At 32.4% G+C, this 23,607-nt stretch overlaps 1 protein-coding gene across 1 annotated transcript in view; it reads right to left on the bottom strand.

The window, feature by feature from the left end:
• Positions 1–2,775: 2,775 nt before the first annotated feature.
• LOC137932125 (dipeptidase 1-like) overlaps positions 2,776–23,607 on the bottom strand; it is a 44,994-nt gene continuing 24,162 nt past the window's right edge. The window contains exons 2-12 of the mRNA XM_068775741.1: positions 21,115–21,168; positions 16,820–16,961; positions 16,285–16,441; positions 12,189–12,321; positions 10,943–11,099; positions 8,856–8,910; positions 8,328–8,504; positions 7,855–7,939; positions 6,189–6,264; positions 5,956–6,094; positions 2,776–5,061 (exon numbers count right to left, since the gene is read on the bottom strand). Coding sequence (XP_068631842.1) covers positions 4,954–5,061; positions 5,956–6,094; positions 6,189–6,264; positions 7,855–7,939; positions 8,328–8,504; positions 8,856–8,910; positions 10,943–11,099; positions 12,189–12,321; positions 16,285–16,441; positions 16,820–16,961; positions 21,115–21,168 — 1,283 coding nt within the window. The 3' untranslated portion in view covers positions 2,776–4,953. The remainder of the gene's footprint in view (positions 5,062–5,955; positions 6,095–6,188; positions 6,265–7,854; positions 7,940–8,327; positions 8,505–8,855; positions 8,911–10,942; positions 11,100–12,188; positions 12,322–16,284; positions 16,442–16,819; positions 16,962–21,114; positions 21,169–23,607) is intronic.

Below are 23,607 nucleotides of genomic sequence, written 5' to 3'. Positions count from 1 at the left end.
ATACACAGCCAGCCTGAGGTGTAGAGCAGGCTTAAGGATACTTTAAGTAAGCCTAATGAGGCCCCTTATAGCGGTAACCTCTGCTTCTACTTTCGCTCCCAACTCATAACAATTAACTTGGAATTCTGCTGAGGTGTGATGATTTTACACGGCCGAATTATAGTTGGCGGTTGAACCATCAGTATGTGGCAGACACGGGGGAATCCATCATCATTTTATCCATTGGACTTAGGCTTCTACCATAGATTTCCATTAGGACTGGTTAGAAGCGTGCATCTTTGGACGACCTTACAAGGTGATCTGTTAACTTTGTGGGTAAACACAATCTTCGCTGTGCTTACCCGTACATGGTCTTCACTCCATATCTTTAAGGCTCCAGCAATTATTTGTTCAAGTGCTGTGTGGCTTGACCACAGTTATTTCAATAAGCCGATTAGTCATTGTTTGTAACTTTCGTTCCTCTATCTCGTCATAACTTTTTCTTTTTTCATATCATAAAATTAAAGGCTATTACTACTATTATTCTTAATACTACTACTATTCTTAATACTTATCACGTAATAGTGGTTGTTGTATGTATAAACAATTATGCTTCTCTCTTATAATATTTCCGTTTTATCGTCTTCAATATTCACTGGTTTCACTTTACGATATCGTCGGAGTGATAAATCATTCCAATTAAGAATAGAATTTCGCCTTGGGACTACATTCGAGAGTATAAATTACGTCTTTTCTTCGTCCGGATTTAAAATCGACCAACCGCCTCAACGTATTACCAGATTAAGCACTTCTGTATTCGAAGTTTAAAAATAAAAGTATTGAAATTTGTTTTTTTTTATGCTGAATGATTTTCTTAGTTGCCGCAGTTAAATAGTTTTCTTAAAAAGAGCAAGTATTTAATTAAGCCTACATTTATTTTTAATTAAATAATAGTTAAGCGGTTACGAAACGATGTCAAAAAATTGGTTCAAGTTAAAAACAAAATGGTTTTTACTGCTAATTTTTAACAAATAATTTAAATAGTCTTTGATTCCAATCGGTGAGTTAAAACAAAACATTTTTGGTAAAAATGTTAAATACAGTCCCTTTTTATGACCGTGCATAATGGACATGTATAAAATGTTAAAGTAACGTGAGTTTTTATTAAACTGCCGAACATGTTCAACTATTTGAATATCGTCTAGACATCTATTCGCAAGAACTATTTATTCCCCAAAAAGGATTATTATTTAAATTTAATAAACATGTTTTCTTCAAATTGTTAAGAATATAACTTAAACAATAATTACACTTTCTCGATTTTTCAAGTTTTAGAAATAAAATAATGAACACGACTATTTTGTATTATTCGTAATGTTTTGTCGAATTTCCAAATTCATAGTTATGCCCATTGACGCGCATGACACATGAGAATCACTACTATTTTTATTCTATCAAAACCAACGTTATAAATAACAGTCTTCTAGTACCGCTACCTTAAATATTTAAAATAAATTCTTAACGTATTTTTTATAGTCCAATATGTTTTAATTTAAAAATCTTATAAAATTTTACTTTAGACTAATAAATTGAATCTTATTTATAGTTTCCTTGCTTGTAAGTTTCAATTTATAAGTTTTATTAAAAAAAAATAATTATTATACAGGTAGTTGAGTTTATTATCTAACACATTCTGCTGTACCGAGTTTTCATCGTCATGACAACTGGAAGATATCTACTGTTAGGTATAGGTATTCCGTAAAATCGCAACGATCAGGTCGAACAGCTCGAAATCGCCACTTAGGAACCTTTCGGCCCCAAAGATCATAGGTTCTAAGAACGATGTGCCTCGCCCAGAAGTAAATCTTCGGAGATCTACGTCTGTGACGTTGGTTTTACTGCAGAACTTTTCATTCCTGATTCAATCGCGCAGCAAAGCACCGAGCATAGCTGTCTATTACTCACCCTGCTCACCCTGAGCCTTCTTATAATGTCCATCGTAAATAACCACGTCTCAGATGTATAAATCATCACCAGCACCACACACCACACACAACAGTTCCTAGAGCTTCTCGTACGCCACCTATCTGAGTTGAAGCCAAGCCAAAGATGTAGTTGCGCGTTGGATAGCTATTTAGGTCTGGATCATAAATTTGTTTTCCCCCATCCAGATAGGTCGAGCTCAGGCAAATCCTCGGACTGCCATTAACTAGTAAGACTGCCGCCTTTATTTCTTTGTTTACTTGGGGATCTTGTACAACTTATAGGTCCCTGAATGGTTGCCTTAGACGGTGCTTCACCGGAGGCTCGCATGACACTTTTCCCGGGTAGTTTTTCCTGCAATGACTTCATGAAGCCACACTCCCTGCATACTGTACTACTGTGTTTAACAAGTAAAAGTTTTGAGCACTTTAACCCAACGGAAAATGATAAAGACTCTCCGTCTATGCAGGCCTATAAAGCCAATTTAACGAATAGCGCCGGTACTCTTATTGATTTTCGTTCTGGTTTTGTAAAGATTTCACTACGGGGCCACAAGTCTTCAGGGAGAAGGTCTGTATTCGCGAGGTTTTTCTTACTTATTTATGACCAAGGGCGAAACTGCCCACACTGATTAAATCCGTGACCTTAAAGCGCAGATCAGTACCAATGCTCTTATGCTCTGAATTTGATTATGTTAGTTGGTGTACGGTGTCGTAAATAAAAACAAATATAGGTTGTCCACATGCTGATTTTGTGAGTTAAAATAAAGTATGGTGGAATAACAAGTAAATAAAACAAAATTTAAGTATACATCAATCGTGTTTATTTAATCTTAAATCGTGTATTAACTATAAAACACTTCAGAAAATTGTTGTAAGGCGCATTGTTATACACTAGCAAGGGAACCGATAAGGACCGTAAAAGGGCAATAGCGTGCTCAGTGGGATTAATATACCCCGGCATTATACAATACGCCTAAGAAACTATATACACAAGCGCACATTGAGACGACGAACACTTACAAAAAAGAAAAACGAAATTAAAACTACAGAAGATTTAAAATTACCGGATCGATTAATGATTCGAATTTTGAAAATAAAATAAATGAATGCTAATAATGAAAAATAAATTAGGAAATAGTTTGCATACCAATTTTTAAAAACATCAAGAGAAAATTTAATGAAACTTTCGACAACGAAAAATTCAAACGTTCAGTTCAATATGCGCTTGTCCAAGAATAGGTATATATATTTATATATATAAATTTTTTTTTGATTCAAAATCAATCACAAAATAACAGCCAGATTTCAGACGAAATAGTCACTGCTAGATAATAAAGGTTCAAAAATTTTCAGTCATTACACCTAAGAAGTTATTTCTTTGACATGTGTCTTGACATGCGTAACTACGTTACTTATTCATCTCAAATACACATTGCTTAGATTTTATTCGCCTATTCCCAACCCAACAGTTAAATTAACCAAAAAGTAAAGTACACATTTGAATACCGATAAAAATTTTGGGAGGAATGAAATTAACGAACTCGGAAATAAAGATATTGAAAAGCTTATAACTTACAATTATGGTAAAAAAAATTAACCTTCCTGAAATATTTAAATTTAACACAAATCAAAATCTAAAATCTGCTGGGTTTATGCATGGGAATACGCAAAGATACGCATTCAAAGTTGAAAGAGTTTTCAATGAAGAAGATTCATATACATTTAAAATCATAATTAAGATTGATAAAACACACATGTTACTGCTTGTAAAAATTCGTATGATTCTATTTTTGTGTGTATAGCTAAAATTTAAAAATGATTACTGTTTTTATTTATTCCAAACTCTCACATGACGACTAAGTGTTCTTTAAACGACACAAATCTTTTACAGTTTAAGTCATTGAAAACTTTCTCATGCATAAGTTAAATTCAAGTTTTAAAATCATTTGGCACACCTTGTATAGATCACAACATTCTAAATGTATCACGTATGCGATCCAGTACGTTATCCATTTTATAGTACAAACTTAGGTTTATATTACGATTAAAATATATATTAAAGATAAAACAAATAAAATTTTTCTGACAAGAAATAAAAAAAGATTAATTTTTTTTAGTATATTTAACTAAGTATTTGACTTGACTCCGATTTTTCAGTTTAAATCACGTACTTGGAGTGCAATTTTTAAATTGAAAAACTCTAAATTTTTTTTTATTTAATTATAAATGATGTCGTACAATTATTAAGTTTATATCTCAATATTTGTAAAATGAACAGATAACGAACAAGAGGGTTTCTAGAAAACATGGTACACACACCTTTGAACATAAAACGTGTTTGTCGAAATAAGTGTGTCTGGAAGCAGGGTTACATCTAGAAGTAGTTGTTTATTTCGCTAAGAGCTTACTAGTGAGCAAAAGTAAAGAGTGCTTAGTTCTTTATGAACATCTATTCATCTACAACACTGATTACACATATTCTTGATTCTAACGGTTAATTTGATTAAATATTGGTTAAAATCGTTATTTCATTATTGAGCCCTTATTAGGTTAGACGGGAGACACGTACGACTTTAAGAACGTATCACGCAGCGTCCTATTGTTGAGTTAAATCGTTATCGAGCTCAATATTCAAACAACTGATTACCGGGATTAGCTATTTTCGTGCATATATCGTTTCACGTGAACGCATATATTCTTATTTTCCCTATTTCAAATGTGTTTCGAACGAACATGACATCAACACTTTACATATCTGCCATGAACAGGATAATATATCTTAAAATAAAACTTTTATCTAACTTTAAATAAATTAGAAAATAAAAACAGAAATTAAATTTAAGATGTTGAAATAAGAGACCAATGTATCGAAATATTAATACATAAAGCATAATAACATAGTGCAATGAACAAAAATCAAAAAATGATTTTATTATGCTGAACTTAAATATTCTTATTTAGTTTCATAAAAGTATTTAATTTAAACGCTTTAAACATATTCCGTGTAGAAGGCGTTGCTAGTACAATTGCCGTTGTCGTTAGGTGAGTCAGGGTGCTCTGCGGGTTCGATGCCGTTTGTTCGCATTTCATCACGTACCTTACAAAGAAAAAAGTTACATTATTTATTAAAGTTTAAACCATCATTATTATGTCGCCTGATAAAGGCCAACTATAAGACACGGGTCTCTCTCAAAGATCGCCATAATGTGCGGTTTAGCGCTGCCCGTATTCAGTGATTTCCTTGATAATGTCGTCGACCCACGTAATAAAGGATCTACCCACGCTGCGCCATTCGACAGCCTTACGGCCCAATGGCTATTGTTTACACTAGCGTAACTGCTACTTCAGACAGGCAATCGTTCATATGCATTGGGGGAACCGGAAAGTATTGTCGTTTCTGTTGACATAATTTACAAAAAAAATTGATTTTTACTGCTCCAGCATTGAAAATTTGTATACTAGATGGTAAAAGGTTGTTGATACCGAAGTTGAATATATTGTTGATTAGAAATAAAACTTTGTTAAAATGTAGTAGTGTGAATTTAATTTTAGAAAGCGATTTTAGATATTACAATTATAGTTAAAATTAAAACAAATTTTAAATTAGCCTTGAAAGACTTTTTGACAAAAATGCACTATTTGTCAGCGTGATACTGATCACTGATATGTATCGTTTTAATAATAATAAAAAAAATGTTCATTTACCAAAAATATTCTCGTTTTAGTTTTTTTCTTTTGGATAATTTGATTCTATTTTCATTTTAATTCTTTACGGTACACGAGAATTTTAAATGTATCTAACATACCTTTCTTCTTTTTTATTTTGATTGGCGTGATCAATACTGCGGACAAGCGTTATTTATTCTGTGGGTAATTTGAAAATAAAAATTTTCATTTTCTCCGCAAAATTTCACCTTTTTTCGCAAGTTTACCTATTTCGTGTGTTAAAGAAAATATGAGGAATTTAAAATCTACATTGTAATTTATTTACCTTCTCAACCTGACCCATTACGCGCAACATATTCAGACCAGCTAGATTCTTCAGTTCCTGCACGCTCCATTGGCCGCTGCGGAGAAGCTCGGCAAAAAGCTCTGGGTACCTAGACACATCTTCCAAGCCACGAGGTACACTAAAAAATGTTTTTATGTTAGTACCTTGCCCGAGAAAAGAAAATAATTGTTCTTTAAAAACTTATTGCAATAGATATTTAGTAAGAAACGAACCGGTTCACGCCGTCGAAATCACCGCCAATACCCACGTAGTCAGCACCAACCAGTTTCTTAATGTAGTGAAAATGCTCTGAGAAAAAAAAAATTAATGCAGGTATTGATTTTGTCAAGGTGGCTGTTTCAAGCTGGTCCTATTGAAAATCTATTAGGGGAGATTATATCCAGTGGTGTCCTACGACAGAAATGATAATGATGGGGATGATCTTTTTCCACTATAGAGACTCAAGGCTATTTTAGGATGATGATTATATTCTTGTAATTCGCACAAAAAAAACTCAGCCAAAGAACAACAGAGGCTATTCTTTCACTACAATATTTTTTGGCTGATTACTATTACTGCAGCCTTAAAGTCTGGAAGACAGCTTTAGGCAACTAAAAGGATTTATGAGGGTCGCTTTAGCTAAAGATTTTGTAACGTTATACGCTAGAAGTTTATTACAAACTGTATTTTTTGCAGTAATACACCCGTTTGAACAAAAAGTTTAAAAATATTTTTATGTAATGGATTACTTATTTTTATTCATGTCTGAGTTTCAGGAGGTAAGTGAGTCCTGATCAACTTATCTAAGTTGGCCGACGGTGAAAACAATAATAGAATCTAAGCATAAGTTACATCTTCATCGGTTAAGGTGTCATTAGTAAGAATCAGTAAGCCAAAACTGTGAACTAGAAAAATGTGCCAATAATCAGACAGAAACTAGAAACAAATGGAAATCCCTTAAAATGGCTTACTTCGAGATAAGATAATATTACAACGGTTCCAAATGCGTCCTGATTTGAGAAAGGCCAACAAAAATCTCACTGTGACCAGTTCCAGGTATACTTTCGAATGCAAAGGCTTTAGCAGAACGATTTGTTGTGGAGCGTCATTAAGACGATGTACTATAAAGATTCACTGCAACATCTCAGAGACCAACGGAGAAGACTATTTTCGGAGTTTCGCTGTGAGATCGAATTAAAAATGAAGAGATCCGCAGAAGAACCAGGACCACTGACGTAGGTCGAAGAATCACTCTTCTGAAGTGGTAGTGGACGTGGAACATAGGTCGTGTAAATGGCCGATGGGGCCGAAAGGTTTTCTAGTGGCGACAAGGAGCCGGTAGACACAGCTTGGGTAGGCCTCACACAAGGTAGACAGAAGAATTAACAGCGCAGGAACGATCTCTGAGGGAGGTCTATACTTTGCAGTGGGCGTCTATCGGCTGAAAAGCTTTATAATGTTTGTGAGTCGTAAGGTATCTTTCACAAAGACGATTTATGGAGTCACATTTCTATCATATTTCTTGTTTCTTCATGATATTTTATCGCTTTGCGGACTGTTCAATAATTAACTGCAAAAATTATTTTGTCTTGTCCGTAATCACATTTGTGGCGAATGTTAGCCAGTCGCAATCTTTTAACACTAGATCACGTGTGTTGTAATAAATATATGTAAAAATATAATTATGAATATGTAATTGTACCTCGAAATTAAGCCACTTAAAAAGTCGTTAGTACTTTTCAAAGGTATAAATCTCGAGTATTATAAAAAAAAAATATAAGGCACAGATTAAAATAAAACTTGTTTCCTCCGTGATTTTAAGAGCAACTTGAGATTTGATTTTCGTTTCCGTCTAGGTTTATGATTATTTAATGAACGAATGAAAAATAAATATCTTACCGGCAACATCTGAAAGCGTAGCGTTTGGTGCGCATTTTACGAAGTCGGGAAAGAAATTTACCATAATAATTCCGCCGTTCTCTTTCTAAAAATGAAATGGAACCTTTAATATGATTCAATTATAGGTAAATGTTACTGCTAATTGTTCTGTCGACCTCCTTATAAATCAATGGTTTAATAATATAAAACGAACAATAAATTATTTAAGTGTTTTTGATGTATTCCTTGATATTGTTACTATTTAATTTGTATTATGTACAGTTTACTATTCAGTTATAATCCGATGGTTTACTGAGAATATTAGTTCTTTCTTTATTTACTAAATACATATATAAGTATAAAAAACTTTGAAGGTATAATTACATTTACCAACTACAATTTTCGATAGAGATAGTAATAATTAATGCACATTTTATTAAATTTTAAGACGAATGTTATGTTTTTGCCTCGTTCGTTTTCCACTTAAAACTTACCAAAGATTGTATGATGTCATCGGGAACATTGCGTTTATGAGCGCAGAGGCTGTAGACAGATGAATGGCTAAAAATGACCGGTGCCTTCGATATACGAATAGCGGCTCTGGTCGTGTTCTCGCCGACGTGAGACAGATCCACCAGCATGCCAAGTCTATTCATTTCTTTCACAACTTTCTGTAGACAATAGAGAAAGTCCAAAAATAAAAACGAGACAAGTTATAAAACTTATGCGTCGTCACTGATGCATAGTGCAAGAGTTTTATCTCTTTGAATTCGCTTATAGCAATAAATTTTATGACAAATAATTAAAAATAAAAGTCCTATATAATTAGTTACGACGTGTTAAATTTTAATAAAAACATTAAAATAATAGGAAAAAATTATCCTCGAAAGTCGCCAAAAAATAAATATTTGTTATTTGTAATAATTAATAAATATTAAATAATATAAATAACCCTATACCATTTATGTTCATCATTCGCTGTTGTATCTTAAAACTCAGATTTAGAAAAGAGACTAACTTACCTCTCCGAATTCCGTAAGACCATTGACGACAGGTGTTTCGTTTGAGGAATCAGCCCTACAAAGCAACAATAGAAATATATGATGCAAAGAAAACAAATTATATCGCTAAGATCCGCTTAATTTTTTTCGCACAGCACTTTGTTATCAACACCTATTGCTATAAGATAAGGACGATCAATATGTGTAGCCACAGTAGTAGTAATGATTTACGGCAGAGAAACGCGGTGTCTTACTTCGGGCCTCATTGGAAAGCTCACAGTTGCTGAATAAGCCATAGACTCTTTCTACAACATTGAATCAGAAATTGATACTGGGCAGGCCACTTGGCAGGTTTTGGAGTGGAGACCACAGACCGGCAAGCACAGAGTAAGACGTCCATCTATTATGTAGAGAGGCAAACCTCTTAGGATCGTCGGAAGACGCTGGATGAAATGTATCTTTCCATGTAGAAGAATTTAATAGATAATGCGTTTTGACTGACGTAAGGGAATTGAGTGAGCCTTACAACTGTATCATCAGCTTGGAGAATCAGGTAGTGCGTTAGCGCAAGAGATTGGAGGCAAGTCTTACATTTAGTAGGTTTCCTGCCCTCAGGCAAGTGTAATGTACCCATAGGTATAACCTAGAGGGAAGTAACTTTGGGTACAATATAATCAAACAAATTAAGAATAAATTAGATAGGTTATCCATTGGAAGAGGCCTAAGTCCAGCTGTGGACTTCCCACGGTTAAAATGATGTTGATGTTGATTCGAAACAACAAACGTATTTATTTAAAACTCGTATTTTATGTTATCTATGCATTTATAGTTTCAAGATAATTAATTCACTTAAGAAATCTATCTATATTCTTTGATTCTAATACAAACAAAATATTATTCAAATATTTACTTCATAAAGAACTATAAAGTCGATAATATCTAAGTGCATACGTATTGATGGATTTACGTAGATTGAAAATGTGGACACACTGTTTCGTAATAGGCGCAATGACAGGAACTTATTTATTGTTAGAAAATAAAACAATGGTTTAAACTCAATCAAGTATTGACAGATAATGTAAGTGTAACAGTTTTTAAATTTTTTTATTTCATTTTATGCATATTTACTTCGATATAGTTTATCAAATTAAGGGGGGTAATTTGAAAAGAAGAATGATTTTATTTAATTACGTGTTTAAAATTTACTAAGTTCATTTAATACTAGTGAAAAAATAAGTTAATAATGAAATAAATTGAAAGTATAGCTTTGCAAAATATGGTAGCGTGTAATGTTTAAACAATATGTCAAAATATGTTAACTATTGTGGGCATCTTATATTAATATGTAAAAATTAGGTAAAGAAAAAGAAAAGTAATTCTTAAATCAAATTAAATAAAAACCAAAAAAAGGTATTTCAGAAATTTTAATAAATGCATCGACAACTGTTTTTTTCTTTGTATAGTAAAATTAATGGATGCACGCATAGCATATTTAAATACATAATTTGATATAAAAGACCTCTACCCTAATGTCCAATTGGTTTAGCTGTAAAGGAATTGTTCGATTGGAAATGATAATTAATCTTGTTCTTAAACACGCTCGGTTTGTGCTTTTGCGGTCTACAGATAGAGAAATAACTTTAAAGATAATACCAAAGCAACTGTAGGATTCCCATCTCGATAAAACTTTAAATCATAAAATATTTCTCTAACATTTGTTAGGCGAAGCAAATATATTTTTCTCTACCTATTTTTGAATAAAGAGAGCTTCAGGAAATTATTATTTAATAATATTGATTAATTTACTAGGGATAATAGTCTATTAGAAATATAATAAAATAAAATTTTTATATATAAACACGTGAATAAAAATTATCTGTATTATATACATGTTAAAACTGAGGAATGTGTTATTGGTTGTGGTATAAATTTTTATTTTTACTTTAATCTGTCTAGTATATACTAGTAGTAGTACGAGTATAGCATAGTATTGTTATGAATTGAGTGTAAGATTTACTATAAGGAACAAATCTGTTTCGTCCAAATCGCAATCAGTTTTTTAAGCTTTACATTGTACGCTGACAGTAATATGAAAATGAAAAACTTACCAAGGAGTATTGCAAGTGTGGGTAAGAGTCATGTATCGAACGCCAAGATGATAATAGCTGCGTAAAACTCCCAACGAGTTACCGATTGAATGTCCGCCTTCAATTCCGATAAGAGATGCGATCTTACGTGGCCTTGCGCTATGGGCTTGCAGTATGTCTACATAAAGTTAAAAAGATTAACAATGAAATTTGTAAAATTTTAAAATTTTCATAGATTGTAGAGTATATAATAGTGATGGATAAATTGAACGAACCGAAAACGCTCTTATAACTATCAGGATTAGTAAAAATAAAATTATAAATTGCGTTAATAAAAACTAGTAATTTATTTATGAAACTCTACCTCATGCACAAACTAACACAATAACATTGCATAACGAATGTACGTAGTAATGACACTTTAATACATTGTTGTATTTTATTACATATGTTATTACCTATATTTGATACTGAATACCTTATATCTAATAGTAATATGTGACACGCCTCGAAAATTGTTTTGATTTTACAAAATTTTGACAACCCTAATTCAAAGCCGCCATTACTGGTTTCGAAGTTTGACCGCTTTGCATTTGTTTCTTTTTGTTATTCATCTATAGGAATAAGACTCGCCTTTTTATCGATAAATAGTATACTGACAATTAAAGTTAGAGATTTTATTTAAAATCTATTTAAGAATACTGATTGCTTAATACATTTTATATTGTAAAAAGTTATAGAGAAAACTACGAAATATATCGCTGATTTTTGCTAGATCGTGAAATGCTGATATTTTATGTTTGGCGCATCATCATTTTAAGACCAATGAAATGCATTGATGGCTTTATGTTATAGCTTATTCTTATCGGAAAGGCAATCAAAGAAAATATCAAAGAGTCGCCGACTTTCTTCGATAAACTTTCTTTTCGAGATTGTTTATATAATGTAGTATAAATGTATATTTTATAAATTTTTTGAAATAGGAATTTTGTTGATTTGATTACAATTAATCTTAGGCTTGTTGGGATTTAGTACGTTGAACATAAAATTATTGAGAAAATGATTTATTAAAATATTTTCTGTGTGATATCGTCTATGCATATTTATATGTATATAGCATCCTTGCTCTTGTTGATTTGTACTTACGTAAATTAATTCAAATCGATCTGTTTTAAAGTATATAGAAAAAAGTTCAACACTGTTTCATATAAAGTAACAGTTACAGTAGATATTTACTATAAAATAAACACATCCAATTCTGACATACCTCTAACGGACTTGGCCAATTGCAGTTGTTGAGGATATTTGTCAACTAGACGCTTGATAACGTCAATTTGTTCGAGTGTCAGTTGAACAGCATCCTTGTTCTGAGTAGCGCACGGAACAAACGCCGACCAAAACTAGAAGTGAATGGTTTTATTAAAATATGTTTTACATTAATATTTCACCATTGTTATAAATATTCATTTATTTATTCAAACTTTTTACATAATGCGTATACACAGACTTAACTCATTATAGGCATTCTCTACCAAACAACTCAAAAGTAGAGATATCAAATAGGTAGGTATGTAAGTATATTTATTATCTTAATATTACTAATCACACTACTACGTCTATTTGACTAGTCTTAAAAACAATTGACATCTATTTATTTACGTAAACTTAGCCTAATCTCTTTCACTTTCTGGTACCTACGTCCCATGACCCAAATGTTGGAACATTAAAAAGTTTATAACAATTACGTTGAACAGGCGCAGATGGGTTCCCCTTATCACTAGTAGTTACATTTTCATTTATTTATTAACTTTATAGTGATAACTAGAGCATGTCAAAAAAATGCCAGCCCAATTTGATAAAAAAATCAAATTGATAAAAAAGCTCATACGATTTGTACTCACAAGATATATGGAATAATGCATAGAAATTCAATTTAAAAATCTATGGTTTAAGAAATATATGAATATGGTAAGAATTTTTTTTCAAAATTTGATTTATCGGCCTATAGCATTTCAATACAATAATTGTTATGTATATCATAGTGATCATTTAATAAATGTTGATTCGAAATAAGTGTAAAAGCTTTAAAAATTATTCCTGACAAATGAGCTATACATTTACAGCTTTAAAAGTTTTATACTCGCAGCCAATTATCCTGTTTATATTTATACAATTATTGCTAACCTAATACCTATATATCAAGTTAAAAAGTGTTCTTGAAGTGGTCACCTTGACTCATTTTCGTGTCTGACAAAGTTAGAGCTCCTTTGTCACTATAACTTTACAATGGATAAAGTTTAATTAGCTTGTATTATTTTCATGAAACTTCGGATAATTTGATTGAACTTTTTTATTGGAAAACTAACAAACATATCTTGTTATCGTGAATCTATTTTTTTTTCAATAACATTTTAAAACCTTCCTTTACTTTGAATTATATAATTTCAATATAAATTATGTTTCAAATTATTTTTCACTTTGAATCATTTGTGACCGTGTGAAGAATTCCAAGAGAACTCTCAATTTAATATAATCTGGAATCACATTGAGCGCCCCTAAAATGAAACCTTGGCTATGAATGTTTTGAAAAGGGCGTCCTTATCGAAAAACTGTTAACAAACTCGGTTTATTATTGTGGTCTCTGTAATATTCCATATAATACAATAGTGAAACAGTACACGGATATTTGTAATTATATTGTTTGTTTTAAGCGAACTTTAAAGTCGAAGAATAAAATAAAATTACGTAAAGGTATTGTGAAACATGGTTGCATTTTTTAATTAGTTTTTTATGCAAAGTACTCAAAAAATAAGGTTAAACTGTCATTTAAAACCGACGAAGGCCACGTCAAAAAGTTCAAAGATTCGTTGTTTGGAAATCATCGACTGATAATTAGAGACATCACTGATAGTGTTGGAATATCATTTTACTCAGCCCAAACGATTTTAAAGGATCTTATTTATCTCCAATGCGACAAGCATCGGTTAGTCGACGTCATATTGCGTTGATTCTTCACGACATTTTGCCAAAAATTTGACTCATATAGTTCCGCAGCGACCGTATTCGGCTCTGTGTCACTTCTTCCTATCCAGCAAACTCATAAGGTCAATGCGAAGACGCCGTTTTGACAAGATTGAGGAGATAAAAAACAAATTGTGAAGGTCTTGAAGGCTATACCAGGAAAAGACTATTTCGACTCGTTCAAGGTCTGGAACTGGCCTGGCCTGTTTGGACCGCTCTGGCCAAATTGCGTTTGATCGAAGTGGGATAACTTTAAAGGGGATGAAATTGATTTCGAAGAATAAATAATAAAATATTGTTGACATTTTATAAACTAAATCACCTCACTTTTTGTTCACGGTATTACAAAATTGAAATGCTTTTACGATTTAGAAAAAAGGAAAAATTAATTTGAAAAAGTTTTATAAAAGCATTATTGCTTTCATGTAGTAGTTTTACATTCCCAATAACATTGGGGTAGTCACTCAGTACAACATATTTGCACATGTTTTGAATACCTTTTAAAGCTATTTCCATATTGAGTACAACAAAAAAAAATCATTTTATTCAATAAAGAATTCCTAGTATCGGTGTCAATCATAAATTTTTGCGTATTAAATTATTTTTACATTTACATACAGTTTCACCTCTCTTTTATGACCTGTGCTTTCATATAGTAATTAAATAAAGCATGTCGACTAGAACTAGTTGTCCTTTTATTTTTAATGATTTGAGAAATATCTTTTATGAACGGAATAAATCAAATTATAATTTTTAATGATTTAAAAAAGTTTTATAAATGAAAATAAATACATTCCTTATTAGATACCTGGTTGAGTGACAGACTAGTTAATTGGTATAAAAATATTATATCGCCAAATATATTGCTTAGCGCAAAACTAGAGAACGGCTCGAATAATTCAGCATTTTTGTACGACATGAAGAAGGTTGATATGCCAGCGAAAAATACGAATATTACGAGAAATATAAAAATATCGCTTCACAAAAAGCGGGTTAAGATGTAACAAAATGAATCATATACCACAAAGCAGTGCGATGAAAAATCAACAAATTATTATTGAAGCATCAGTGCCCAAAATAGAAAACTTATCTTTGTACGTAATTATTGTTTGTTGTTAACATATAGATTCAATAGATATACTAATATAAAGTAATTAATATAAGTTTTTAATTTGCATGTAATAATTAAGAAATTTATATAACGAATAAGCACAGCATAAATTTTATGTTACACTTAGTAGTTGAAATCCAAATAAAAAACATCTTTATTCAAGTAGGCATTTAGATGCATTGTTGAATAGTCGAATATTTACACATTATAAATAGAAACCTACCACTGGCCAGGAATGTTGATCTGTTGAGAAGTGCCAGTCAGAAACTCAACAGTTGCTCCTTTCAAATAAAATTTACAATGTTTGAAGCATATAGTATAAAATCAACAAACCAAGTTACAAAAAACTCTTGAATGCTATAATAAGATTAAAAATTTTAAAATTTAGATTTATAACTATGAAAAGGAACGTCTAAGATATCTTGTAGAACTTTATATTATATGCATACACTTAGATCCATGAAGGGTTTGTTAACTTTTTGTAGACGAAATATGTATATGCGTGACGAGTTTATATTTACTTCTTGTATTAATCATGTGTCTGTCATTATTTTTCATATGCATAACTTCGTAAAAACTTACACGGTTTGTGCATTTATCGTGTGGGTGTTGCGTTAAAATTACATACGTAGAGAGACGGAAACTTTTCGTCGCATGAATTTTGTTCCATATTCTTGAATAGCAAAATTTAGCGTCAATTTTCAAGCGACACCTACAGCGAGGACTTGTTTTCTAAACTTCATTAGAATTCATGAATTTATAGATACAGTAATAATACAAAGATACCCATTACTTTTGTAAAAATTATGTATTAATACAAAAAATAAATATTGTCCAGAAAAGTGTCTCATGGTTTGAACTGGCTACAGCGGCCATTTGTTGATGAACAAAGAGGAGTATAAAAACTGGTCATAAAACATCCTAGGCGGTTTCCCATTGTTAGCTGAGGATAGAAGAAAGCACGTTTCTTTTATGGCTACATTTAGCCTTTATTTTCTTCACATAAAACAGTGCGTATGTTATAGACAAGGTTCTATTTACTTTATATATATATATAGAGTTGGCTGTAACCAAATTGTTATTTCAATTTTATTTTAATAGGTTGCATACAATTCGTATTTTCTCATTACACAACAAATTGTTTTCAAAATTGTTCCACAATTACATTTTTTCTGTTATATTTAAAAGAAAAAAGTTTCAATAGTAATGAAAATAAAGCTTCTTATCTTACTTGAGCTCCAACCATGCCCTCCCTCAATCTCGGCAGGTCCGTATGTGAGTACTTGGAGATGGACCAGGGCTCAACCATTGTTAGGTCGGTGTCGAGTTCGAATTCGTTGATCTGGTTGCGTAGGAACTTGCGGATATTCCAGGGCAGATCGTTGTGGCTAAAAGAAACGTTTAATTTATTTATGTGGCCGCAACTTAAAAAAATCATAGGCTTCTGAATGCAAATCTTTGTGAGAATTCGTCCCAGAATAATTATGGTGTCTAAAGCCTTGTGATCATAAAATTGACCAAACAGATAAAGATATAAGATTTTAATTTCGAAACCCTGATCAGTACTCCATTGCAATCATCATCATTATCATCATCATCTGTAGGTTGTTCACCGCTGAAATTGACCTCCCCCATAAATATCGAACGGTACCGGTTAAAATCGGTTCGCATCCATCATCACAAGGTCAGCTGTTCACACTGTATTATTCAAGGTAGTATGTAGGCGCGATATAAAAGAACGAGCTAATTTCTTATCCAATTCATACCCGTCGGTAAGAGGCACTTCTTCCAGTATTTGCTTTGCAATTTCAAGACGCTCCCGGTCGTAAGACGCCGCCGCTACGACGGCCATTATTGCGAGCAGCACACACGCCACTGCACGTCTCCCACAGCGGTTCACCATTCTCACTGCAAATGTAAAATATATATAACATTTTGTTCATTTAGTTTAGTCTATGTGTCTTTCTTAACTTGATTCATTGTTGTGATGTCTTGGCAAGTACCAGAATGAAGTACAGCAGGTAAGTGGCATTCACCAGGAAGTGTGACGAAACATGTTTGCGGTCTACATTGAGAGAATTTAAAGATATAAAGTCGATGTTGCCAGCGAGTATAACAGTAACCACCTCTTAAAGTGTGTAACTGTCAAGTTAAAAAAGAACAAAGACCTCAAGCCGATAATAGACTGCATAGCAAAGAGTAACCTGGCAGCCAACAAGAACAAAGTCCAATAAACAGAGGAAGCAGAACTCTAGGTAATTCGTAAACGTAAGCTGATGAAATAATTACACTTTATCAAGACGAAACTTCATCGTTTTAGACCATAGACGCCCACTGCAAGACTGCTAGGCCTACCCCAAAGATATATATTATGGGGGATATACCATAATCGCCTCGCTTGGCATACGGGTTGGCATTCACAGTGTGGTATTATACGCAGTACGTAGAGGACGCTGCTGTCCAACCTGTGGAGATTTGTTTGTAAGCAGTGGTAATCCTATATAATTAATACACATAGTGTTAATTATATACAAGACTGTATCCTCGGAATCAAACCTGCGACCAACGACCGTCTCAGTCCTTTACCGCTGAGTTACCAGGTCAACGAAACTTAGTATCCGTTAAATATTTCGCAAGACAATTTTCGTTGTTTCGAATATCCGACGTAACGTCATAAATTTTGACTAACTTGATCCTGATAATATCCATGTTGGAAACTTGCCAATGAGAAACGGTACACATTTCTGGATTATGGGAACGATGTCGCCTGCATCTCGCAATTGAACAGCGTCACGTGACCTCCTAATGTATGGAAACCTATGCTTTGTTTGACATACGGCGAAAGATTTCTTTGTGCTTACGTCTTTGAAATGCAAGGTTTACGTTTGGTGTAATCCTACTGATTAAACCTACAAACATACTTCGCTACGTATAAGAATTGAAATTTTGTATTAGTTTTAAATAAAAAATGTAGTTCTGATAATAATTCGTAACTAATATTAATTTTAACAAACATTTACTTCAATCTTACACAATTTATATTTACAGTTATAAATGTTAAAATTTTAATGTTCTCCCTACAATTATCTTCTAAAGAAATTACCTTATCTTCCTACTAATACATAATGTTTAGGTAAAGTCCTTGATTACATTTATATGGAAATAATTATAGATTTTGAATAACTTTATTTTTCTATTACGGAATAAGAAAGCAATATTTTACATAAACAGTGAGTTCGATTGATTAAGCACAACCACATTTACGACATTTTAATTATATTAATTGTTAGAGTAGATTATGCCAGCATACGAATGTATAAAAGTGAATTATGTGAAGTGTAATGATAAACGTAAATTGACAAATCAATAACAAAGAGGTTTAAAATATTTTTAATATAATAGGATAGATTGATGAAATAATTGGAAGTTTAATAAAAAGTGAAAAAAAACGGATATATGTTTTTAATACCATTAGTAATAAATACAGTTATAGAGACAATAAGAAAGAAGTAATTCAATATTAGGGTAAGTCTAAGATGGCAGTGCACGAATGAAAATGTATGCAGTCCAGAAGGTAATGCATTTGAGTTCCTCGAACGGCACGTTATTCATTCGATCGTTAGGCAAAATGGTCTCACATCCGTTGCACTGACAACTGTTCTCGGGGAATGAATGCCGGGCACATGGATTAGGTAACTAGCTGTTAATCTCATTTACAAGCTTGCCTTTCCTCTCCGATACTGTTTAGCATATTAGTGTTCGTATGAGTATCATAAACTAGAAAAAGCTCCGTAAAAAGTGTTGATGAAGTTACACAGTGTAATTGATTAACGGATAAAAAGCCTTAAAGGGATGAATGTCGACTACATTTGTGAATTAAAGTAAAGTGCACCTCATCAAAAAATCAATGGTTAGAGAAATAATAAACAACCGCATACTAAAATTAAATATCGTTTATTTTCTGTCCTTGCTGACTTTTGAGCTATTGACTTGTCACATTCTATTAGTCTTTCAGAGTGATCACTCTATATAGAGTGATTGGAAATATGTGTAAAAGTTACATATTTTTTTACTGATAGATGACCTTTAAAATCTTTCCTTTAATGTTTTCACACATAAAACCTCTGTATAGCATATTTTATATAGCTGTATAGCATAGCAAATTTTTTTGCCTAAATATTACAAATAATATCGTCTCTTTTTTTGCTCTTCAAATCCGTATATGTTTGTCGGCCATTAAATATTGTCTAAGCGTATATATCAATAAATTCAAAGAGATACATTTTCATGGATGCAATGAAATTTTAACATAAGTTTTAAATTATATCTAATAGTTATGCGATGAACCTTTTCTTACCTAAAAACGAAGCTCTATCTTATGTCTATACTATGACTTATAACGACAGATAAAGAATACCTCAGATCTTGTACTGTTTACGTTTTTTTGCCTACTCCTTAATCTCTTAAGTGGTTTATTTCTGTAAACGAGAAGCGATTCTCAGTGGCGGGTTTTGTTATCCGCTAGCGTGTATATACGTCTTGGGCATAGTGTTATAAAAATAAAATAATTTATTTTTGGATCATATTTATTAAGTTACTATGTTAACAAAAGTAATAAAATAATTATTATTTATATATTTTTAACATATTTTGTTCATTTAAGTCAATTGCTTACGTCCAGTATTACAATCAGCTCCCCAATACCTGCTTTCGTTCCTTTTCACATTTTCGGGACATACTGTACAACGTTTTGTGGGCTTTTCTTTCATAGTTGAGAGATCTCGGTATTTTCGGTCTTCTTCAAGCCTTCCTTTGTGTGACATATTGTTCTACCATTTGTCGCATGTAAGTATTTATGACCACTCCGTGTCATTCAAACGCAACGATTTATAAGCGCATTCTTAAAAACATATATTTATACGTATATTATACGTAAGAGAACATATTCTTTTTATTCATAGGGGTATACACAATTTATTTTTATGCGAATATATTCGTCTTAGGCGTAATATATATGTTGATGATGTATTTATCCATCAAAGTCACTTAAGAGGTAAATGTCCCATGATAATTTCAGTTATACGTCAAATTGTTCTATTTATGCACGTGAATCGTGACATTATTCTAAGAGATTTCACAATTGTGAAAATCATAGTATCTTTTAACTATAAAAAAATATTTTATAGATCGTCTATATAAATAGCATACTCGCGTGGTAAACAAATTTGATTCTATCACAATACAATAAACATAAATGATTAAATATTTTCTTAAATTTTATTGAGAATATACAAAAAAGTTACTGAGACAAATTTTAAATTTAGTGACATCACTATACGAGTACTGATTTTTTTGTTAAAATCCAATAAAACAAATTTTACATGTGCAGGTGTAAAAACAGTGCACAAGCGAAGGAATGGAAAAACCGTTCAAACCACATCGACAGTTCAAGCATTTTTTTTTCGATCAGAATTTCAAATAACATACAATAAAATTTCATACAAACCTTAGTTAAACAATTTTCAATAATTGTGTCATGATATTAATTTTTTAATTATGAAGAAATACCGCCGAATATATTTTCAAACATACTTAACGACTATTACGTAGTTAAAAAGGTAAGAAACATTATCATAATAAGTCAGATACAGTAAAAAAATTGAGAATAATCCATTCTTTTGGTTAATTTTAATCTTATTTTTTTGTGTCATATATTATATTTAGTAAGTCGTACAAATGCAGGGGTTTTTTTGGAATAACACTTCCAGAACACTGGTACGAAGTCGTAATTATCTGACACGTAAAAACAAACTAGGTATAGCGCACAATATTTGGTAGCCGCCGCAACTCCACGCTCAGCGAGACTATTTCGCCGCGCGGATTTCCTCGTTGTATTTGTGTGTGTGTGTGTGTGTTTATACTCATGTACGTGTAATAAATAAATGGTGTAATATATATTGTGTTTTTTGTAATGACGTAGTCTAGGTACGCCATAGAAATATTAGAGATATTATTTTCTAAAGTGTACGTTAACTGAAAAAAAAAATGTTCAGAAACTTACCACCGGTGAAAAAATTAGGAAACTTGATAGTTAAACGCCCAATAGGCGTTCGACCTGAAACAAAAATAACATAATTTATTATCATTTGTACAACGCATTTAAATCTTTTATTATCATAATTTCAGTCGAAGGACTTTACTGCTTGATAACATAATCCTTTAAATATCTTCCGTTGAACCAGTTAGACTTGCATCCAGCGTCTTCCGACGATCTTAACAAGGTCGCTTATCCACCTTCTAGATCGAAGCCTTAAGCTGCACTTGCCAGGCTGTGTTTTCCACTCTAGAATCTTAAGACCTCAGCGGTCATCTGTTCTACGCACTATGACGCCTGTTCATTGCGGATTGTATTCCTCTAAATACTTTTTAAACCATAATTCGATCTCGTGGAGAAATAACGAGAATAGGTCTGTGGTTCGTTAAATGCTATAGACAATTATGATTATTTAACACAATGGATCATAAGATTAGATCAATATATGATAAATATCTACCCATTTCATAAAAAATAGATTGCATGTAATTCATAAATTTAAATTATAAATTTTATATTTCATATTTGAATACGAAATTGTATTTGCAAATATAATTTCAATACACTGATAAACAGCAATTGACCTGTTGTCAAGCAATGTGTCATTGTAAACAGTTAATTTCGCTGATGGAAAATTTTTGTTTGATCGCGTCGATTAAAATCCAAATAGGCCTGTTTCGAGTTTATCGAGCCGTTACATTAAGTTACATAATCCCTGAATCGACTAGTACATTAGTTTTCGAATGTCATTAAGACTGGGGTCTGAAGCCATAACATCGAACGGAGTACTTAGGTATAGATATCTTATAACAAACTTTGAACAAGTAACTACTGCAAATAAAGAGTGTGACAATAATTTATATTAGATATAAGAATAAGATGAACTAGTTAACGTTATTCGAAAACGCTGAATGATGTAGTTCATTTCCAACTGTTCTTACTGGAATTGTATGTGGGAAAACAATATATATACATATATTTGAACATCCTTCGGCTAAAAAAGTGATGATGAGAATGATGCATATAATAGGTTAAATTTAGTCACGATTTATTTGTACATTTGCGATTATTTTTAGTATATATATATAGCTAAGTGTAAAAACTCGAGAACCCCTCTTCAAACTTCGCAACTTTTTTAGCAACCTGAATTAAAAACGAAATTATTAACCGCAAAGAATTAAAATGAAAATATAATCACATTACAATAAAAGTAGCTGCACAGCACGCGCACACAGCAAATCTATATCTGCCAAAAGCCAGAATCGATTAAGACAAAGAAATCGAATGAGTTACGAATCAGTGCGAGAAATCAACGTGTCTAACTTTTCACCGATAATATCTCATGTTATATTTAATTCTGTCATGTTTAGATATATCATTGTACTTAGATATCTAACATATTTATATTCGTATTTAGTATACCTACGAGCTGATAAAAACTAAAAATTCAATGTCATAAATCACGGCGCCTGTTTGTACAGAAATGTTTACGATCTCCAAGATCTATCAATCAGAACTTGGTAGGCATAAATTAGAACCAATTTAGATTCTAAGTCAATAAAATAAGTGCCAAGTTCTCATGGTATTAATAAAACTGTGTTTTAAAAATAATATCAGTATGTCTGACGCCATTATCTTCACTATCACACTTGTTAATCAAATATATCTCAAATGATGAATGTTAATAAAAAAATAATAAACAATTTTTAATAAAAGTATTAAAAATAAGCGCTTTCTTAAGACAGTCAAACCAAATAAGAATAATCTATAATTTAATTACAAATAAAACGTTTGGTATCAATATACTTATTTGAAATCGACTTAGACTTGCATTGACGCTGTAAAATTATTAAAAATATGCAGTTTTGAAACAATTCAAGAACGAAATATTTAACTTTTATTTTATCGCACTAGTTTTTCTTAATAACATTTGTTGACAGCGCATCAAAACGTTACAGTTTAAACTTTCAGCATAATGATACAAATCTCAAGATGGAACGGGAGCGGCCACAGGAATTAGCAGATGTCTTTATCTTCGCCCGAGTCCGTGTCGCGTTTGCATTGGCTTCAGTGTCAGTATCAGTGTCGGCCTCACCGTCGAACTCGGTGACCGCGCCATAGTAACCGTCGAAGTAGGCGTCCGCAACCATGTCGGCGTCTACATTTATGTCGGCGTTTGCGTCCAAATCGGCATCCGGGTTAATCTCAGCGTCCATCCACGACCATATCGGCATCCGGGTCAATGTCGGCGTTGGTAATGTTATGTCGGCATACGCGCACTTATCGGCGTCCGCCGCAATGCCAGTGTCTGCGATCATATCGGCGTCCACGTCTATGACGGCCTAGACGTAATTACCCGTGGAAGCCTCAGCGTCGGTGACTTCATCCTCGAGGTAGAGTATGTTTCGTCGTCGGGCACAGCAAAGGTATCCACGTCGCACTTGGTATCAGCATCTAAGT

This window comes from Battus philenor, unplaced genomic scaffold, assembly GCF_028537555.1.
Source record: "Battus philenor isolate CCGP_79_NKW_IND1 unplaced genomic scaffold, ilBatPhil1.0.hap1 SCAF_1, whole genome shotgun sequence".
Classification (NCBI taxonomy): Eukaryota; Metazoa; Arthropoda; class Insecta; order Lepidoptera; family Papilionidae; genus Battus; species Battus philenor.
The sequence above is the reverse complement of the archived record's forward strand: the minus strand, read 5'-3'. Positions and strand labels throughout refer to the sequence as shown.